This window comes from Rousettus aegyptiacus, unplaced genomic scaffold (assembly GCF_014176215.1).
Source record: "Rousettus aegyptiacus isolate mRouAeg1 unplaced genomic scaffold, mRouAeg1.p scaffold_m13_p_1, whole genome shotgun sequence".
NCBI classification, from domain to species: domain Eukaryota; kingdom Metazoa; phylum Chordata; class Mammalia; order Chiroptera; family Pteropodidae; genus Rousettus; species Rousettus aegyptiacus.
The window spans coordinates 128,218,823-128,235,989 of NW_023416284.1; the positions used below are offsets into that span (position 1 = coordinate 128,218,823).

Consider the following 17,167-nt stretch of genomic DNA (forward strand, 5'->3'; position numbering starts at 1 on the left):
AGAAATGCTTATAGCATCATTCACCTACAACACAGATATTTTTCTACTCCTGTTCTCTTTGTGCAGTCCTGCCTTATTCCTTACTGAACACTTTGGGTAAAGTGAAAAGAAAAGATGGGATTATAAAATCAGAGATCCCAGACACTACTGGAGAACAAGTCACAGTGAACAAACTAGCAATGTAACCTCAGTAATGACTGTCTTCTTAAACTACACCACAGATCAGTAGGCTGCTAGCTCCTTGAATACTTGATCACTGTTTAACTCTACCGGTCCCTATGCCACTCAGGAAAGGCAAGTGAACGAGAGCAGCATTACAAGGCTAACTGGCAAGGCAGTATCATTCACATTTAAAATATAAATAAAAATAAATCACATAGACAGTGCAGTACTTAAATTTATACACTGTAACAATTACTACTCATCTCCTTCAAAACTAATCAAGACACAACAGTGCACTCAATACCAGAGCTGAGACAACTGCTCATCTCCACGAAATACCAGCCATAAGCTTGATGCTGGAGGTAGTACCTAACAAAGGGAAAAGAACGTAGAACTATTAGAACTATTAGTAAATTGTAAAAATTAACACAAATTCATATGATTCATAAAAGGTCATTAATCTATTATAAGACCATATGAATAACTTTTCATCAATACAGAAAATTAAAACAGAAAACTTTGTGCATTGGTGCAATTCAATAGTATGCGATGCCTTAGTAATGCCATTCTCTATCACTCTGGTGCTCAGTTTACCTGCCACCCAAAACTTAATTGTATCTGTCAGTGTCCACATAGCTGCATCTCTTATGCACTTATCGTCTTTTAATTATTCAAAATTTGGCCACAATCAGAATATCTTGTTTTTCTGGTTATTTAGCAGGGAAAAAGTCAACATCGGTCTTATAACTTCTCAACAGTTATAACTCTACAATGGCCCTGTCCCTTTCTCTCCAACATCCCTCCCTCTCTGCTTCTTCCGTCTCTTGAAACATTGATTTGATTCAGAAATCTATGAGTCTGAGCATAAGTCACCATATCCTAAGGTTGGTCGGCATGATCACCTTACCTAGGCATGTGCCCTGGTGTCTTCAACACTTCTTTCACTCTAGCAACAGTCATACAGAAGGTGAGGGACCTATATTACACGCTACAGCCCTGCGTAAAACCTTTCACGTACACTTCACTCAACTCACCTCACCACTCTCTACAAATGATTCTCTTTATATTGATCACTTTCTTAGTGCCAGGTAGTGCTGGGCTACACAGAGGTGATACAGGAATGAGTAAGACACATCTCTGCACTTACAGACTGTTCACAGCTGAGTGGAAGAGACTGATAAAACTGACATCTAAAAACACAAATGCATGCTTATTATTTGTCTATTCAGAATATCTTTCCATTCTTTGGGAGATAGTTCCTCTCTCCTATCCCAGGTAGTTCTGTTAGGACAGTTACAGAAAAAAATATATGATCTAGGACTCACAATACAGTGTTTGATTGTCTTGGTCTAAGTTATTGGCCTAAGGACAGGCAGGTGACCTAAGCCAAGACAATAAGAATCCTTCCGCAAGCTTTTATATACACAAGGATGTAGAGACAAGTTCCTGTTTTTGCCACTTTGCATCATCCTGCGATTCCATAGTTGCTTATAACTGTCCTTCCCCACATGAAGGCATCTGTAAGAATGACGGAACAAGACAGAACCTAAGATAAGAAATGGACATGTCTCCATAGAGAATCTTGATACTATTCAAGTGTGGATAAGTCATACTGAGCACAACTCCATTACTGCCTTTCAATAGCTGGGTTACATGAACAAATACGTTACTTTTCTTTTTTTTTTTTTAAAGCAAAGTTGAATTGAGTTCTGTCACTTAAAATCAAAAGTTTAAACTAGCCCAGACTAGGACAACATGTCAAAAAGTTTCCCTGTGCACACGTGTGTGTGGATTGGAGGTAAGGAAGGAGGGAAATTAAATAGAGGAACAGTCCAGACATTAAGTAACATGTACCAGAGGGGAGAGGAAAGGAGGGAGGTGGAAAAATGAATGAATGAATGAATGAATGAATGAATGAGAAATAAGGTACTTGTTAATAAAAATAAACAAGTAACATGTATAAAATCCCTCAGGTAAAATTATGCAGTTTTCATTCTAGTACTAATACAGATTTAACAAACTTTAGAAAATTATCTAAAAATTATCTGTAAAAATTATCTAAAAATTATCTGAAATTTTTTCCTTATAAAAAATTTCGGTCACCTATTTTTTTTTTTCAGACTTTTGAGCCACTTTTTAAAAATTAAGTCTCGAAAGAAAATACCTTGGCAATCCCCTATTTGTGAGGCTTTCTGAGAATTGCTTACAACATGTCTCAGTTGCCAGCATCTTGCTGGAAGCTGCTTAAGTCCTCTCTGCAATCTGTTCAGGAACCTCACTGTCAACTCTCCAAGCTGTACCAGTTTTCTCTACTTTGCATTGTCCCAAAATATGGATATAGTACTCCTTTTACTCCCAAGAATAGTTAGCATAAAGTTGTAGTCTTAAAGCTTTACTAAGTGGGCATAACTGGAGGAAGTTACGATGAAAAAGAAAACCCAATCTGAGCTATCAATGCTCCTAAAAAGCACTGGCCAAACCTATCACAATGAGCTCCTTTGAGGGTTTCTCTTCAGCTCCCTTACTGCTAAGCACTGGAGAGCCCCAGAGCACAGTCTTTAGACTGCTTCTCTTTCTATTTACACTTAATCTCTTGGTGGCCTCATCCAGTTTTATTACTTTACACATCTGGATGCTGACGATTCCCAAATTTATATCTCCAGTCTGCATCTCTCCCCTGAACTCCAGCTTCATAACTACAATTGCCTACTTGGCATCTGTAGTTGGAATGATTAATAAGCATCTCAAACTTTACATGTCCAAAAATGAGTTCCTGATCTCTCCTCAAAACATGTGCCAGTCACAATCTCTTTCATCTCATTTAATGGACCCTTCATCCTTCCTATTGCTCAGGCTGAACCTTGTGGTCTTGCTTGGCTGTCCCATTTTCCCAAACTTACATGCTATCCAGTGGTAAATCCTGCTGCCTAACTTAGAAAAGGAAAACAAAGAAAACAAAACTTCAACTTCTCGACAACTCCCCAAGTACTACCCTGATTTGAATCACTGCCATTTCACCTGAATTATTTCAACAGACTCCTAAATGAGCTCCTTGTCTCTACTTTTGCTCCACTTTAGTCTATTTTCAATATTCTCAATACATCAACCACTGAAATTCTATCACAATATAAGCAAGATCATGTTGCTCGCCTACTTAAAACCTTTCCATCACACTCTAAGTAAAAATGAGTTATTACAATGACCTACAAGGCCCTCTGTGATCTGATTTCCCATTCTTTATTTGACATTCTCTCTCCTTACTCACCATTTGTAGCCACATTGATCTCCTTGTTATTCTTCCTACAAAAAAGGCACACTCCTACTCAAACCTTAACACTTGCTTTTACTCTAGTTGGAACATGGGGCCCTAAATATCTGTATGACTTGATTTCTCACCTCCTTCAGATCTTCTCTTCAGCGTTGCAGACTACACTATTTAAAATTGCAACTCTCTACCCATACCACTCTATTTCCTGTCTCAGTTTTTCTTCTGAGCACTTATTACTTTCTAACATGCCATTTCCTTACTTATTTTGTCTGTCTGTTTCCCCAGTTTGAATGTAGGCTTATAAATACAGATATAGCCCTATTATCTAAAAGTCTGACACATAGTGTTCAATATACACTTATTGAATAAACTGAATAAATCGTGCCTAATTCCTTCTCTTATACCTCTCTGCCACCCTCCTTACTCCATCTAAAAGCCAGTCATTTTCTCCAGCATCACCTCCACCAGAGGAAACAATCAAAAGAACTTCTCTACCTAAAAAAAACCCTTTTCATTATGCAGAGCAGTTTAACCATTCTTTACTCTAACCCTTCTAAAACCATAAGGCCAATTAAGTTCTCCACAAAGGACAGTCGCCTGTCTCCAAAGACAACATTTGGTAGCCTCCTCCTCCTACTCCCTAATATGAAAGTGATTATAATTTTTCTAATAATATCCTTTTTCCCTCTCCCTTTTGTTCTACATCGGGGATTAGCTAATTATACCCTGAGGGCCAAATCCTGCCTACCATTACTTTATGTAAATAAGGTTTTACTGAAATACAGTCACATGCATTACCTGGAATAAGATATTACTTTAATATAATTTGATAAATCATAAATATCAAATTAACAAAAAATAGTGAAATTAAAAAAACTATTTTCACTGGCTTTAACAATCTTCTAGGGACGCATCATATTTCAAAATGTGAAGCTCATGCAGTAAAAGACACACAAAAAGATAGACTAAAAGGAAAGCACAAAGTAAAATATTTACAATAAACCAGTCGCACATACTTTTTAAGGGATCCAGAGAGTGACTACTTTTAGAAATAAAAGCTCAATGATAAGAACATTAAGACTAGAGAGACAGATCTAAGTTTGAACCCTACCTTCACCACTCTCTCTGGCTTCAATATCCTCTCCTATAAAATAGGAATAACACCATCTCACAGTTACTGTGATGGAAAATGAAATGTGATATATATATAAAATGCCTAGCAAATAGGTACTGCATCTAGTTCCTTTCCCTTTTATAATATGGTTAATTTTATATGTGTAGATTTTTATACATCACATTTTCTTTAAACTCCAATGTGACTATATGTGGAAATGGGGCCTTTAGGAAGTAATTAAAGTTAAATAAGATCATAAGGGTGGGACTCTAATCCAATAGGACTGGCAGCCTTATAAGAAGAAGAAATAAATTTCTTTTTCTTTCTCTTCCCACAACTGACATAGAGGTCATAAGCGTAGTGAGAAAGTGGAGTCTGCAACAAAGAAAGGGGCCTCAGAATAAAACCTACCTTACCGGTGCCCTGATCTTGGACTTCCGAACCTCTAGAACTATGAAAATAAACTTCTGTTATTTTAGCCACCAATTTATGGTATTTTGTAATGGCCACCCAAGGAGGCCAACAGACCCATAATAACTTTTCTCTCATCTAAATAAACAGAATATCACAATTTGTAGGAGAATAATGAGAATGGCATAAAAGGGGCTGTAAAATATTTTATTTTTCCAGCTCACTATGACATTTGAAAAAATAATGTTCGAAATGCCATGGATTTAAATGTGAAAAATAAGCCTGATTTTTCTACCCATCCCTGAGAAACTAGCTAATGTTTAAGGTTTGGTATTACAGCACTAATTCTCAGTAACTCATTCTAGAATTTTCAAGTAATTAAAAATATGATAGAACTACCAACAAAACCTTTTCAAAAATTTATAACACCTAATGATCATTTTTTAAAACCTTGGGAAAAATAACAATATCATTAAATGGGTTAGTTTTCCAAATTATACTTAAAGTGCCCACAATTCAGAGTGCCTAATACATGGCTGGAACTCAAAAAATATATTCTGAATGAACAGTACAACTAATAACCAAACACAAATGCTCAATCATGAAAGACAAATTTTTTTTCAAGAAGAAAAGCATAAAATGGTAAGGAATTGTAAGCAGAATTTCAAACACTGAATCTTTAAAAATAATCATTTAAATTAACTTTTTTAAAGAGATTCTATTAATTCCATATTTTTCTTTCGGAGAAACAACTGATAACATAAACCAAAAATCTACTTGACTAAGTTACTTATAAAAGCTTTTGAAATATAATTACATACATTCAGTAAAATGTAGCTGTAACCACACAATCACAAATATCTGTAAGTACTCAGTTTTAACACCTGAGGGCTATAACCTGTCAATAATCCAGCAAGAATAAGAAGTCCTTCATTCTCAAAAACTCATAAAGGATATCTTCTTTACAGACACACAGTAAACTATGTAGAAAACAAAGAAAAACGGGAAAATGGATCTACTAAAATGTATGAATTCCAAATGAGAAAGCGACTCAGATCTCGCATAATTATTTTCAAGGTGATACAATAAAAAGTGTTATCAGTCTTATGTTTGCTCTAAGGGGATTATAAATTATCTCTTTAAAAAATGACAATAACAAGTAATGTATGTTCTAATAAAATTTGATTAACAGGTGTAAAATGAAAGGCTATGAAACCCAGTCACTTTTAATCATTATCAAGGATGTTAGTCTTTATTAAGACAAAAAAAATCAAAATTTCAGACACTGAATTACATGATATATACAAGAATATACAAAAGTTAAAAGAAAAAAACAGTATCTATTACACTAGCACAGAGGAAATTTCAACTGGTTATTCTATCCCAAATCCAAATGTTTACATCCAGGATGTCACAGAGGTAACTTCCTTTTGTACCTATAAGTAAAAATAAATCTATTTAATTGAAGACGAAGTAGGTTCATTTATAAATTGCCCAACGATTCCACAGTTCTAGTGTATTAAAATTTTAACCTAAGACATATACATATAAATTATGTTAAAAAATCAAACCAAAGAAATTAGGTGGCCTATGCCACAGACAACATTTATGCTTTAGAGATGAGAAAAATGGGAAAGTATAGTGACAGACCTTACAAAGTCTTAAACAGAGAGCTGAAGGCTTCCTGGTACTGATTCCCATATAAATTGAACATAAAATGTCTGTAATTATCCCACTGTTTAACATATATGTAATAGTAGCATAATGTGAAAGCTCATAATTAATAGGTAAATAGTCCAAACCTAGATTCTTCTACTCTATGAAACTGACATTGGTATACCACAACCTTGAAGAGTAGTTATTTCATCTGACCGAAAAATATTAGTCAAAAAATAAAAACAGAAAAAAATAATAAATTTTTGCTCAAACCTCAAAGTCCTCAAGATTTAATATAACAATCATATTACCATCCTCCAATTCCAATTCTTTTTGTGCTCTTGAGTTCATATAAGCTCAACTACTTCAAAAATACTCAAGCTTGACTTACGCAGCATTCAGTTACAGATGATAGCCTGAAGAGCTTGGCCCATTCTAAGCTACGACTTAACCTTACATCTTCCTCTGGAAAGACTCTACAGGGTATAATATCCCTTTCTGCTTGTAATGAGGAGGGGATAAAGTCAAGGCAGAAGCTATTCCGTTCCTGACCCCAAAATCCACCCTATGTTTGAGCATGTTAAATAAAAAAATATAAAGAGCCACTTGTTAAGGTTGTTCATTTTTAAAAGAATCACAGTCACAAGAATTTCCTTAACTTTTGTGTCCTTATTAAAATAAATATCAGCATCCCATTAAATATAAAAAGAAATTTTCTGCTTTTCAGTTACCTTATTGAGCTCTGGAAATAGTTCTTGTATCACAATGTCCAGTAAAACGTAAGTCAGCTAAAAAATAATAATTTTTAAAGCATTAGACAAAAAAAAATTCAAGACTATAGTTACTCCTAAATGGGAAGGCAAGGACTAGAACTGACAATATAAAACAAGTACAAAAGTAGCTTCAACAGTATCAATAATGTTCTGTTTTTAAGATGAGTATATAAACATGTGGACATTTTATTATTATACCTCATAATTCATTTTGTGTTAGATATTTTACATGTAACAAAAATAAAAAATAAGCATGATACAAAATTGCAACTCTATTAATATCTCAACAGAATATGTACTCTAAACATAAAAATGTTAACTAACTGTGGTTATTCTATGTAATCTGAATGATGTAATTCTTGATTTGCAAATTTTGACTTTAATTCACAAATTTTATGTACGTTCCAAATTTTCTACAATGAACGTTTATTTTAAAATCAAAGTAATTCACATCATAAAAAAAAGGTTATCAGCAAAAAAGGAACACAAATAAAACTTTTTTCTATTTAAACACTGGAATTACATTGCCTTGATTTAGTAGTGTCACTTCACAATTAATAATATACTAGACACCTTACTGTGTCATTCACTAAACCTAGCCAACTCTAGTCAACCTGCTTTAATAAATTTTACCTGCTTGTTGAGAACTGGCTGCTGTAAGCCATCAAATAGAAGTCTGATGCTTTCATACTTGGCTTCTTCACCAATACACTTGACAATCAGGTCTATACAAGAAAGCCACATGTGAAACAATTACATATTATACAGTAACTCATCATTAACTGGATCAAACAAAATCTCCACCCTGTTTCCCAGATATTCAAAAACTATAAATCGGAATTTCCTAAATCAGGGTTTCTACAAGGGTTCTATGGTTAAGCTGAGAAATGCAGTATTGTGCATCCTCTTTTTGGGGATTCACAATGCACAAAGCATACTGCAAGCCTACTGAATGTTGCAGTAAAGAAATCTGCCTATATATTGTATTAAGTGAAAAAACAGAGTTGGAAAATCATACATATTGTATTATTCCATTCTGGTAAAACGAAACAAAATAAACCCTAAAATTACGTCTGTACATTTATAAATACATGTACAGAAATGCACAGAAAAATGTCTGTGAGGATTAACACCAAACTGGACCATGTGGCTATTTCTGCGTAATGGGAAGAGGACGGCTTCTATTTTTTACTTTTTGTATTTTCCTAATTTTGAATATCTTAATATCAAAAAAAAAAGTTGAATTTAATATTTAACAAAGACTTTCCTCAATAACTATGACTACTTTATTTCTGTACTTTTTGCATAATTACTATTAACCATGTTCAGAACAATCATTTAGGGAACTGTTTAAACCCTAATTCAAGGTCCAAAAGTTCCAATTCATGTTTGACTGCACAGCTGTCATTTATCACTCCTGTTACTACCAAAAAGATCCTTTAGTCATACACACTAGTGTAGCTCTTCTCAAGGTATAGTAGGCAGCAGGACTCTAATTGTCTCGCAAACACGTCACTTTAATCAGTATGATTATAAGTCATCGTTAAAAAAATCTGGCTATTTTTGTGTGAGTAGAAACAGCCTTGTCTTAAAGTTCTTAGCGCTAACATTATAAAAACCAAATTTTATTTAACTAATGAGTTAATTTTAATTGGCCCTTACAACTATTTCTAAAATGAAAACTCATAGTAAATATCAGCCTCGATAATTACTATATATTGTGACCTCGAAGGAGTATTAATCTATGTTAAACTACTTCTTAAATATTATACCTGGAAGGTAATTCATCATTTCTTCAAAAGTCTGTTTTGCTCGTTTTTGCTTATCTTGGAGAGAGCGAGGTTCACTATTTTCACAGAATACAGCATCTAAAAAGAGAAAAAAAAAATGTTTACTGAAATTTTCACCTATTACCCACAAAGTATTTCCTCAGAGTGGACATACTAATAAACTAAAGAAAAACAAGACTTCTCACTCTTTTATATCCAATTAAAATCATTAAGAGTACACAAAACATGAAACAAACACATAAGAAAATACAAACCTCTGAAAAGTGTTATAAGTGAGACCAAACGGTGCTCCTGAAATAGCTGTTCTAGTTTACAATGAAGATAGTAGTCAGTATACATTTCCAAGGTGTTTTTAAAGAGTATTCGAGTTCCCATTAAGAGATGATGAAGCCAGTCAGGAACTTGAAAAACCACCCGTCCTGAAGATTACATGGAATACTTCATTGTTAACATAAACATATATTTTAATATTTTCCAATATAAAAAAAATACAAATGGTCAATATTTTATTCGTAAATACTAGTAACTTTAAATGTTCAAGACTAATTGTATTGAATTTTTATAAAAGAAGTATCTTCAATTTAAAAAAAAGTTACAATAGGAAAATACATAAGGGCATTAACTGGCATCACAGAAATGTGATGAATAAAAAACAGGTTTCAACAGTAACCACATGGGACTTACCTACATACATCAGGTAATCATAAACTCCTTCTACAGTCATCATCTCCATAAAATAATTCTGATTTTGCTTTCTTTCTGTATTCTCAGCACGGTTTGCATTATTCTTAAACAGATCATTGAATAGCTAAAGTAAAAGTAAAATAATAAAGAGACAGGTAATATATTACACCTGCTGATAAAAATCACTAAAGCTAAAATGAAGAGCAAAGTCATTTAAATTTTTTCAAACAAAGTAGAATATCAGATAGGTTAAGATCTGCCTCTAAAATTCCACATTTATACCCAAAATTGAATTTAAAAAGTGCTCTCCAAAATATTACATAAAAGTCTGCATTCATTTTAGACACAACAGATAATTCATTATCCATAAAGAACCCTGTTTACACCAAAAGTAGCGAATGAACATATAAAAATGTATAAATGTATTAAGGATAGCTAACTTCAAAACTAATATGATTTGAAAATTATAAATTGCTGTTCAATTAAAGGGTGTTTAGAGGTGAATATTAAGCCTTAAGCAAAGCTTATTTGGACAGTAATAGTCAAAGCCCAGAAAGTGATTTTTCACAATGTGAAAAAAATAAGATATGAAGAATTATAGTAAAAATGATGAAATGCAACAAAATCTCAGCTCCACTTACCCCAAAAATAAGCAAAAAGTATATTTTCAATAATATCCGTCAAATAGCAGAAATTAAGGAACTGTAAAAGTCTAACAGAAAAGATCAACAAGGCCAAAAGATAAAATGGAGAAAACCTTTGGTGAGATTGATCAAAAAATAAAAGAAAAAGAGGATACAATGTTAGGAACAAAAGGAGACAGCTACTGATGTCAAAGAAAATTAAAAAAGAATATTATTGACAACTTCAGGCCAAATGATTTTCAAATTTAGATAAAATGGAAAATTTGTTGAAAAAATATTATTAAAACCTGACTCATTAAATAATAAACCTGAAGAATATCATAATTAAAGAAATTAAATTTGGTTGTGAAAAAACCTTCCTGCAAACAAAACAAGGCCTAGATGACCTTACCAACAAGTTTTATCAATTACTTAAAGAATTAATAATTCCAGTTATAATTCAATAGCAAATAGAAAAAAATTTAATAAAACCTTGATACCAAAACCCCACAAAGAAAGAAGAAAGTCCACCCATAAACATGGATATAAACTTCCTTAACCTCACATAAAGGATATTTACGAATAAAGATATACACTATACTATTTAATGGTGAAACACTGAAATAATTACCTTTGTATAGGGTCTAGCCATATATGAAACAAAATCTGCCATTATTTGCAGATCACAGAGTAAATCTAAAAGAACTGATACATTACTAAAATTAATACAAGTCAACATGCCTTATCTCATTTGATCTTGGAAACTAAGCAGGGTCGGGCCTGGTTAGTACTTGGATGGGAGACCACCTGGGAATACCAGGTGCTATAGGTGTTTAAAAAAAATTAATAAAAGTCTAGCATGAATACTGAATAAAAAATCATTCACAAAAATCAACTGTATTTGTTTACCAACAATAAAGTGATAAAGTGAAAAAATATTAAAGATATCTTTTATAGTAATAACAAAAATAAAAGTGTTTGTGGGGAGAACAAGGCTGTCCTTTAGCTCACACAGTTCCCTAGGCTGGGCACTACTCTGGCACTAAACTGAGCTCGTGGACAGGGATTGTAGTTCTACATACCCAGTGCCTAACACTCTTTAATAGGCACACAATAAAATAGTTGTTGCATGAATAGATGAAATATTTTATAAGCATTAAAGTTAGTAATACCATCAAATAAACAAATACTTTATAGTAAGTAATTCTTAGATTATTGGAAGTTGGTGATTCACTACCTAAGAAAAGCACTTTAAAAAATCCCACAAATACAGAAATGGTAGAAGTTTGCAAATATATTATCTAAAGAAATATTTACCCTGTTAAAGCAAAGAACCAAGCAACTATATATCCCCTTACATTGTGCAACTAATATCCATATAAAGGAAATATAAAGTCCTAAGCATTTCATTCACACAGGATTCTCCCTACAATAGAAAAGTCACCTCAAGTAAGACAACTACAAACTTAATGGCTAAGGCAATATGCAATACCTTCTTGTTGTTTTCTGAAGTAGGGCTTAGAATTGTCAGTTCTGGTTTACTTGGTTTAGGCTTTGGAGATTCGCAAGAATTAATGAAATTCATGATGAAAGGTTCCAAATGCTGACCTTTCTGTGGTAATACAGAGATCACAGTATAAAAATCAAAAATCGAGATTATAATTCTTAGTCTCATATAACCCATTAAGATTCACTGATATTTAAACACACTTATAACTATCATATTATAGAATATACATAAATCAGTTATTCACCTCTTTCATTAGTTTTCCAGGAACAGACTTTATAATTTTTCCTGCAATTAAAAGTAAAATATTAATTTTATGAAGGTATATCATATACCTCATAATTGCTCCTATGAATACTTCACTAGGTAATTTTAAATACTAAAACAGTCAAGCGAAAAGTAAAAAATATTTATAATTGACAATTTTACACTGAACAGAAAGAAATGTACGATAACTATGGTATTATTAAGCATTTATACACACAACATTTGGGATTTACTTTAAAATAATCCAGTGGGGGAGGAGGTAGGGTAAGGGGTGGAACAAGTCAAGTGTTAATAATTGTTGAAAGAGTAAAGAATTCATTATACAAATTTTCTACTTTTATGAATATATGAAATTTTCCATAAGAAATGTTTTCAAAAGATTTTAAACAATGGTGAATATAAAAAGACATCTAAAAATATACAAAAGTTTATCAAAAGAAAGTTTTAAGAATTGCTACATTTAAATTGGCTATTTGAATAGTTTATATTCTGAATTTTGGATTAAAAATATTTTAATCCTGTTTACCAAAATTTATTCTTGATTTTATCTCCAGATTCCCTTATTATAAAATATCGAACATCTTGAGATTTTCTCAAGCATTTAGAAATGACTACGAAAAATAGTCAAAATTGATAAATACCACTTAAATTTCTTTCAGTTCAATTTAGAAAAAGCAGACTTATAGCAATAGCAGGAGACATAAATATAGAGACTATTTTACAACGTGCAAACTACCCAACCCTCCCATTGAACTCCTTTAGAGTTTGATACATGGCTTCACTATATAAACTATTTTTCTAAATTAATGCTGATCCTTTTCAGTTTAGCCTCTTACATACAATTCTTTAAATTGTCTTACCAAGGTTTACATCTGGTAGTATCTTATCCAAAAATTGTGTTTCTCCACCATTAGGGGAGAGAAAATCTGCCAGAAGTTGACTATTACTCAGTTCTGGATGCTGTAGAAGTTTCTTAAATGAACAAAGGAAAAAAAGTGTTTAAAATTTTAGAAAGGTGATCAAAACTATTTTTAAATGATTTTTTTAAACCAAGAAAACAATTTTAAACCCTCAAAAGCTATTTTATATTCATAATAAATAACAAAATTATATTTATAGAAAGAACAGTAACACTTAGCAGATAAGACGTTAACCTCTACAGTGAGACATGAATGGGTCTGAATTCTGGCTCTTCCATTTGCTAGCTGGGTGTCCCTAGAAAAGTTCCTAAGTTTAGCCTAAGGGTTAGTTTCCTCATGCGTAAAATGAAAATAACACTACCTACTTTATAATGTTATATAAAGCAGGGATTCCCAATACCCAGCCCTTGGACCATTAAGATCCGTGGCCTATGAGGAACTGGACCACACAGCAGGAGGTGAGTGGCAGGCGAGCAAGCAAAGCTTCATCAGTATTTGCAGCCGCTCCCCACCCAGAGCTAGCATCACTGACTGCCTCAGCTCCACCTCAGATCATCGAGCATTAGATTCTCACAGAAGCACTGGTCCCTAGTGCCAAAAAGGGTGGGGACCGCTGATATAAAGCATTCAGCACCTACTTAATACACCTGAAGGAAAATTAAACAATAGCTAATATTATTTCTCAGTTTCTCAATGACAAAACAAGTATTCCAATATCATACAACTTCATTGATAATTAAAAGAAGCTGGCATAAAAGGATTTTGCAGAAAACTAAATGTAGAAATGTAAAATACCCTATAAAATCTGTTGTCCTTCTTCCAACACTATTTTCTTAGAAGACAAACTGACTTTTTAAAGCTAAAATTAAGTCTTACCTAATATTACTTCTTGAACAAAAATCTAAATAAACAAAATACCAATACAATGACCTTTAACTCTGTATCAGAAAATATTTCTTATAGAACAAGGTACTCTAATTCTTAGAATTAGTTCAAATAATGGGTTAATGACATCGATAAAGACACAGGTTAACACTAGCAAATGCTGTGTTCAGATATCCTTGTAGTAGTTAATACTTAATTCATATTTCAATTTTCACACCGCCAAAAAATTATATAAAAACTACTTTCTGGGTTAAAGTATTCAAGTTCAAATGTAAGAAATAAAATGTAAATATCTCTTTATACTGTTGAAAATCTTCATTTAAAAAGTACTTGTTTGACTATCAGGTAACCAAATCTAGCTGAATTAACACTTAATAAAAAATACAAAATTCCATGACCAAAAAGATTTTTTAAAATAAAACAAAAGTATCCCCTCTAGTCCTATGCACTTGATTAACAAAAGATGGTCATTAATTTTGGAGGCATCTCGAATAAGTTACTTTTAAGCTCATTGTACCAATAGTGAAAATAATATACCAATTACATTATTTATATAACATAATACACACACACTAAGAAAAAACAGAATTCAATTACAAGCGGTAAGTGGTCGAGAGTCAGGAGATCCCAAGAAACTAGAAAAACATCTTCAAATTGCAAAAGGAAAAGAACTGAGGAACAAAATAGGAAGGAAGATTCCAAGGTTCAGAAAGTGCTGAACATAAAACCAAATAAAAAATAAAACAAAAATAACAAAAACTACCCAGTGTTCTCAGAATGTAATCTTTTATACCAAAGTTTTTTTCTCTCTTTAACAGTCTACATCAAAACTAAGCCCAATATAAGACTTTTTTTCTCCATCCAAGAAAATATGTGGTGTTTCATTGGTTACCAATTAAAAAAAAAAAAGTATCCTCCTGACAATTCATTTCCACGAAGAAAAAATTTTTTAAAGAATTTTAGAAAGCCACACTGACAGGTATTTGTGAAGCAAAGCATATACATACAAGAGAAAAAGAGACAAATTAGAGAAAGCTATGATTAGCAATGATTTAAATTAAGTTAGTGCTATACCTGTAGATATTCCTGAAATTCTTCTCTCTTAGACTTTAAGAATTCATAATTTTTGGGGCCAATGATCCTCTTGGAAGGAAGCTGGGCATCAGGAAATGTGCCTGAAATTAATATACATTAAAGCTATTACTATGTTCTGCTAGTATTTTAAAAATCTACTTTATAATTTATATGGCAAATTTAGAATCACAGTGCTGCATTGTAGAGATGTGGCATTATCCTTTAAATAATCCTGACAACCTCAGACAACACAGAAGCCCAGACTAAAGAACCTGAGTCTACTGATAGCCAAAATAGCGCAACTCTTCACTGACATAGTTATATTTAGCCTTCTATACTAGTAAAAAAAAAGCTTCAAAAAATTATCACGAGATTATTTCGAAATCTCAAATGGGATTCTATTTGACAAAATTTTACTAGAGAAACACCTAATCTCTCATGGAAGAAAACAGGTAGAATTTGACAATGCTATATAAGCTTAAAAACAAAATTTAAAAATCATGGACATGCTCTCTCAGCTAGAGCTAATTTCAGAAATTTTGGTATTAAAAGGAAAAACACGACTGGGAATCCAACCAACTTCAGTTAATCCAGAATTTTAAATTATGGAGATTAATGATCTTTCGACTATAAACAACAATAAAAAAAGATTCTCAGAGAAAGAACATGACAAGAATAGCACTGCATCAGATTGGCAGAGACAAAGAAAAAACCATTTAAAGAGAAGTACAAACTCAAAATCTAGGCAAAAAGTATGGAGTGAGTCTTTATATTTTGTAATCTTCCTATAATCTTCTCCTTATCAGGAATTCTGTTCTTATAGCAAGGTTAAGAAGGTTCCCTGAGCTACTCAATTCAGAATCAAACTGAATTTGGATCAGGGAACACTCCACAAAGCCGTTCTAAAATAAAAAGGTTCAGAATACACATTTCAAACTCACTAATCTATATATAAAATGACTGAAAATACTGCATGACTATATCCTTCATATTAACTAAAATAAATGGATATATAAGAGAGACTTAGCAGGTGAGAGGAAGAACTAAAAAAAAAAGTGCTCTCCTTTTCTGATTGATCTACCCTCAAAGGCATTCATCTACAAGTTTTGTTTCCATATCTAAATCCAAGAACTAAATCAAAACATTTGCCACAATGCATAAACATGTCTAACCAAGAAAGATGATGGTAAAAAAAAACAGAGCAACTCTGAAGTGCATGGTTTAAAGTATCCATATCGTCAAGATAAAAACTTGAGGGGAGAAAAAAAAAATTAGAAACACAAACTTTTCTAAAATATAGTTAAGGAATAGCTATCTTTTACATTTTATTATCATTTAAAAACCAAGCATTGTACAATGTAAAAACTTTAAAAATATAATCAGGCAGAAACAAGATTAAAATAGTTATGTTCCTATTATCAATAGCAGTATACACAAGTGTCACTTACATTTCCTTGATACCATGACTTAAAATGAAAAAAATTAATCTGGTTCAACACCTTTCAAAAAGGCTCATTTTGAAATGTAATGTTTTATACAAAGAGAACAACATACCATGAAATTCTGTTAGTTTTGATTCAAGTACATAGAATTCAAGATATCTTCTATAGACAGACCAATGTTCAGGCTCATGCCCAACTGTAAATTGAATAAGTATATACTGAGTAACAAATAATTTTATAAACTACTACTAAAAGGATAAAGTATTTAAGACATTAAGTATACAAAGCTTGAAATTATTCTAGTTTTAATAATATCTTATTTCTTCATATCACGTTAACATATTTTATCCTACATGTTAATTTTAAATTATTTAGAAGAGACTGATAAAATTTTACCTATTTATGAAGTTATCTCAATAATATACACATTTTTCTACAAAGACTCAAAGAGCTGACAGCAACTTCCACAATTATGTAATTATGATCATTTTTAAAGTGACATGAATATGATGTATTGCATAAAAAATTTATTATCAATTTTGGATCTCTCAAATATTTTCTAATTGTCCTGATCTAATACACTACAGAATA

At 32.2% G+C, this 17,167-nt stretch overlaps 1 protein-coding gene across 5 annotated transcripts in view; it reads right to left on the reverse strand.

Moving 5' to 3' along the window:
- Positions 1 to 6,175: 6,175 nt before the first annotated feature.
- Positions 6,176 to 17,167, reverse strand: part of SNX14 (sorting nexin 14) — a 58,922-nt gene continuing 47,930 nt past the window's right edge. For all 5 annotated transcript variants that reach the window (XM_016158090.2, XM_036219902.1, XM_036219896.1 and 2 more), the window contains 11 exons: positions 16,689 to 16,772; positions 15,135 to 15,235; positions 13,116 to 13,227; positions 12,236 to 12,276; positions 11,974 to 12,093; positions 9,859 to 9,982; positions 9,429 to 9,593; positions 9,157 to 9,252; positions 8,018 to 8,109; positions 7,343 to 7,399; positions 6,176 to 6,391 (listed from right to left, as the gene is read on the reverse strand). In XM_016158090.2, coding sequence (XP_016013576.2) covers positions 6,353 to 6,391; positions 7,343 to 7,399; positions 8,018 to 8,109; positions 9,157 to 9,252; positions 9,429 to 9,593; positions 9,859 to 9,982; positions 11,974 to 12,093; positions 12,236 to 12,276; positions 13,116 to 13,227; positions 15,135 to 15,235; positions 16,689 to 16,772 — 1,031 coding nt within the window. In that variant the 3' untranslated portion in view covers positions 6,176 to 6,352. The remainder of the gene's footprint in view (positions 6,392 to 7,342; positions 7,400 to 8,017; positions 8,110 to 9,156; positions 9,253 to 9,428; positions 9,594 to 9,858; positions 9,983 to 11,973; positions 12,094 to 12,235; positions 12,277 to 13,115; positions 13,228 to 15,134; positions 15,236 to 16,688; positions 16,773 to 17,167) is intronic.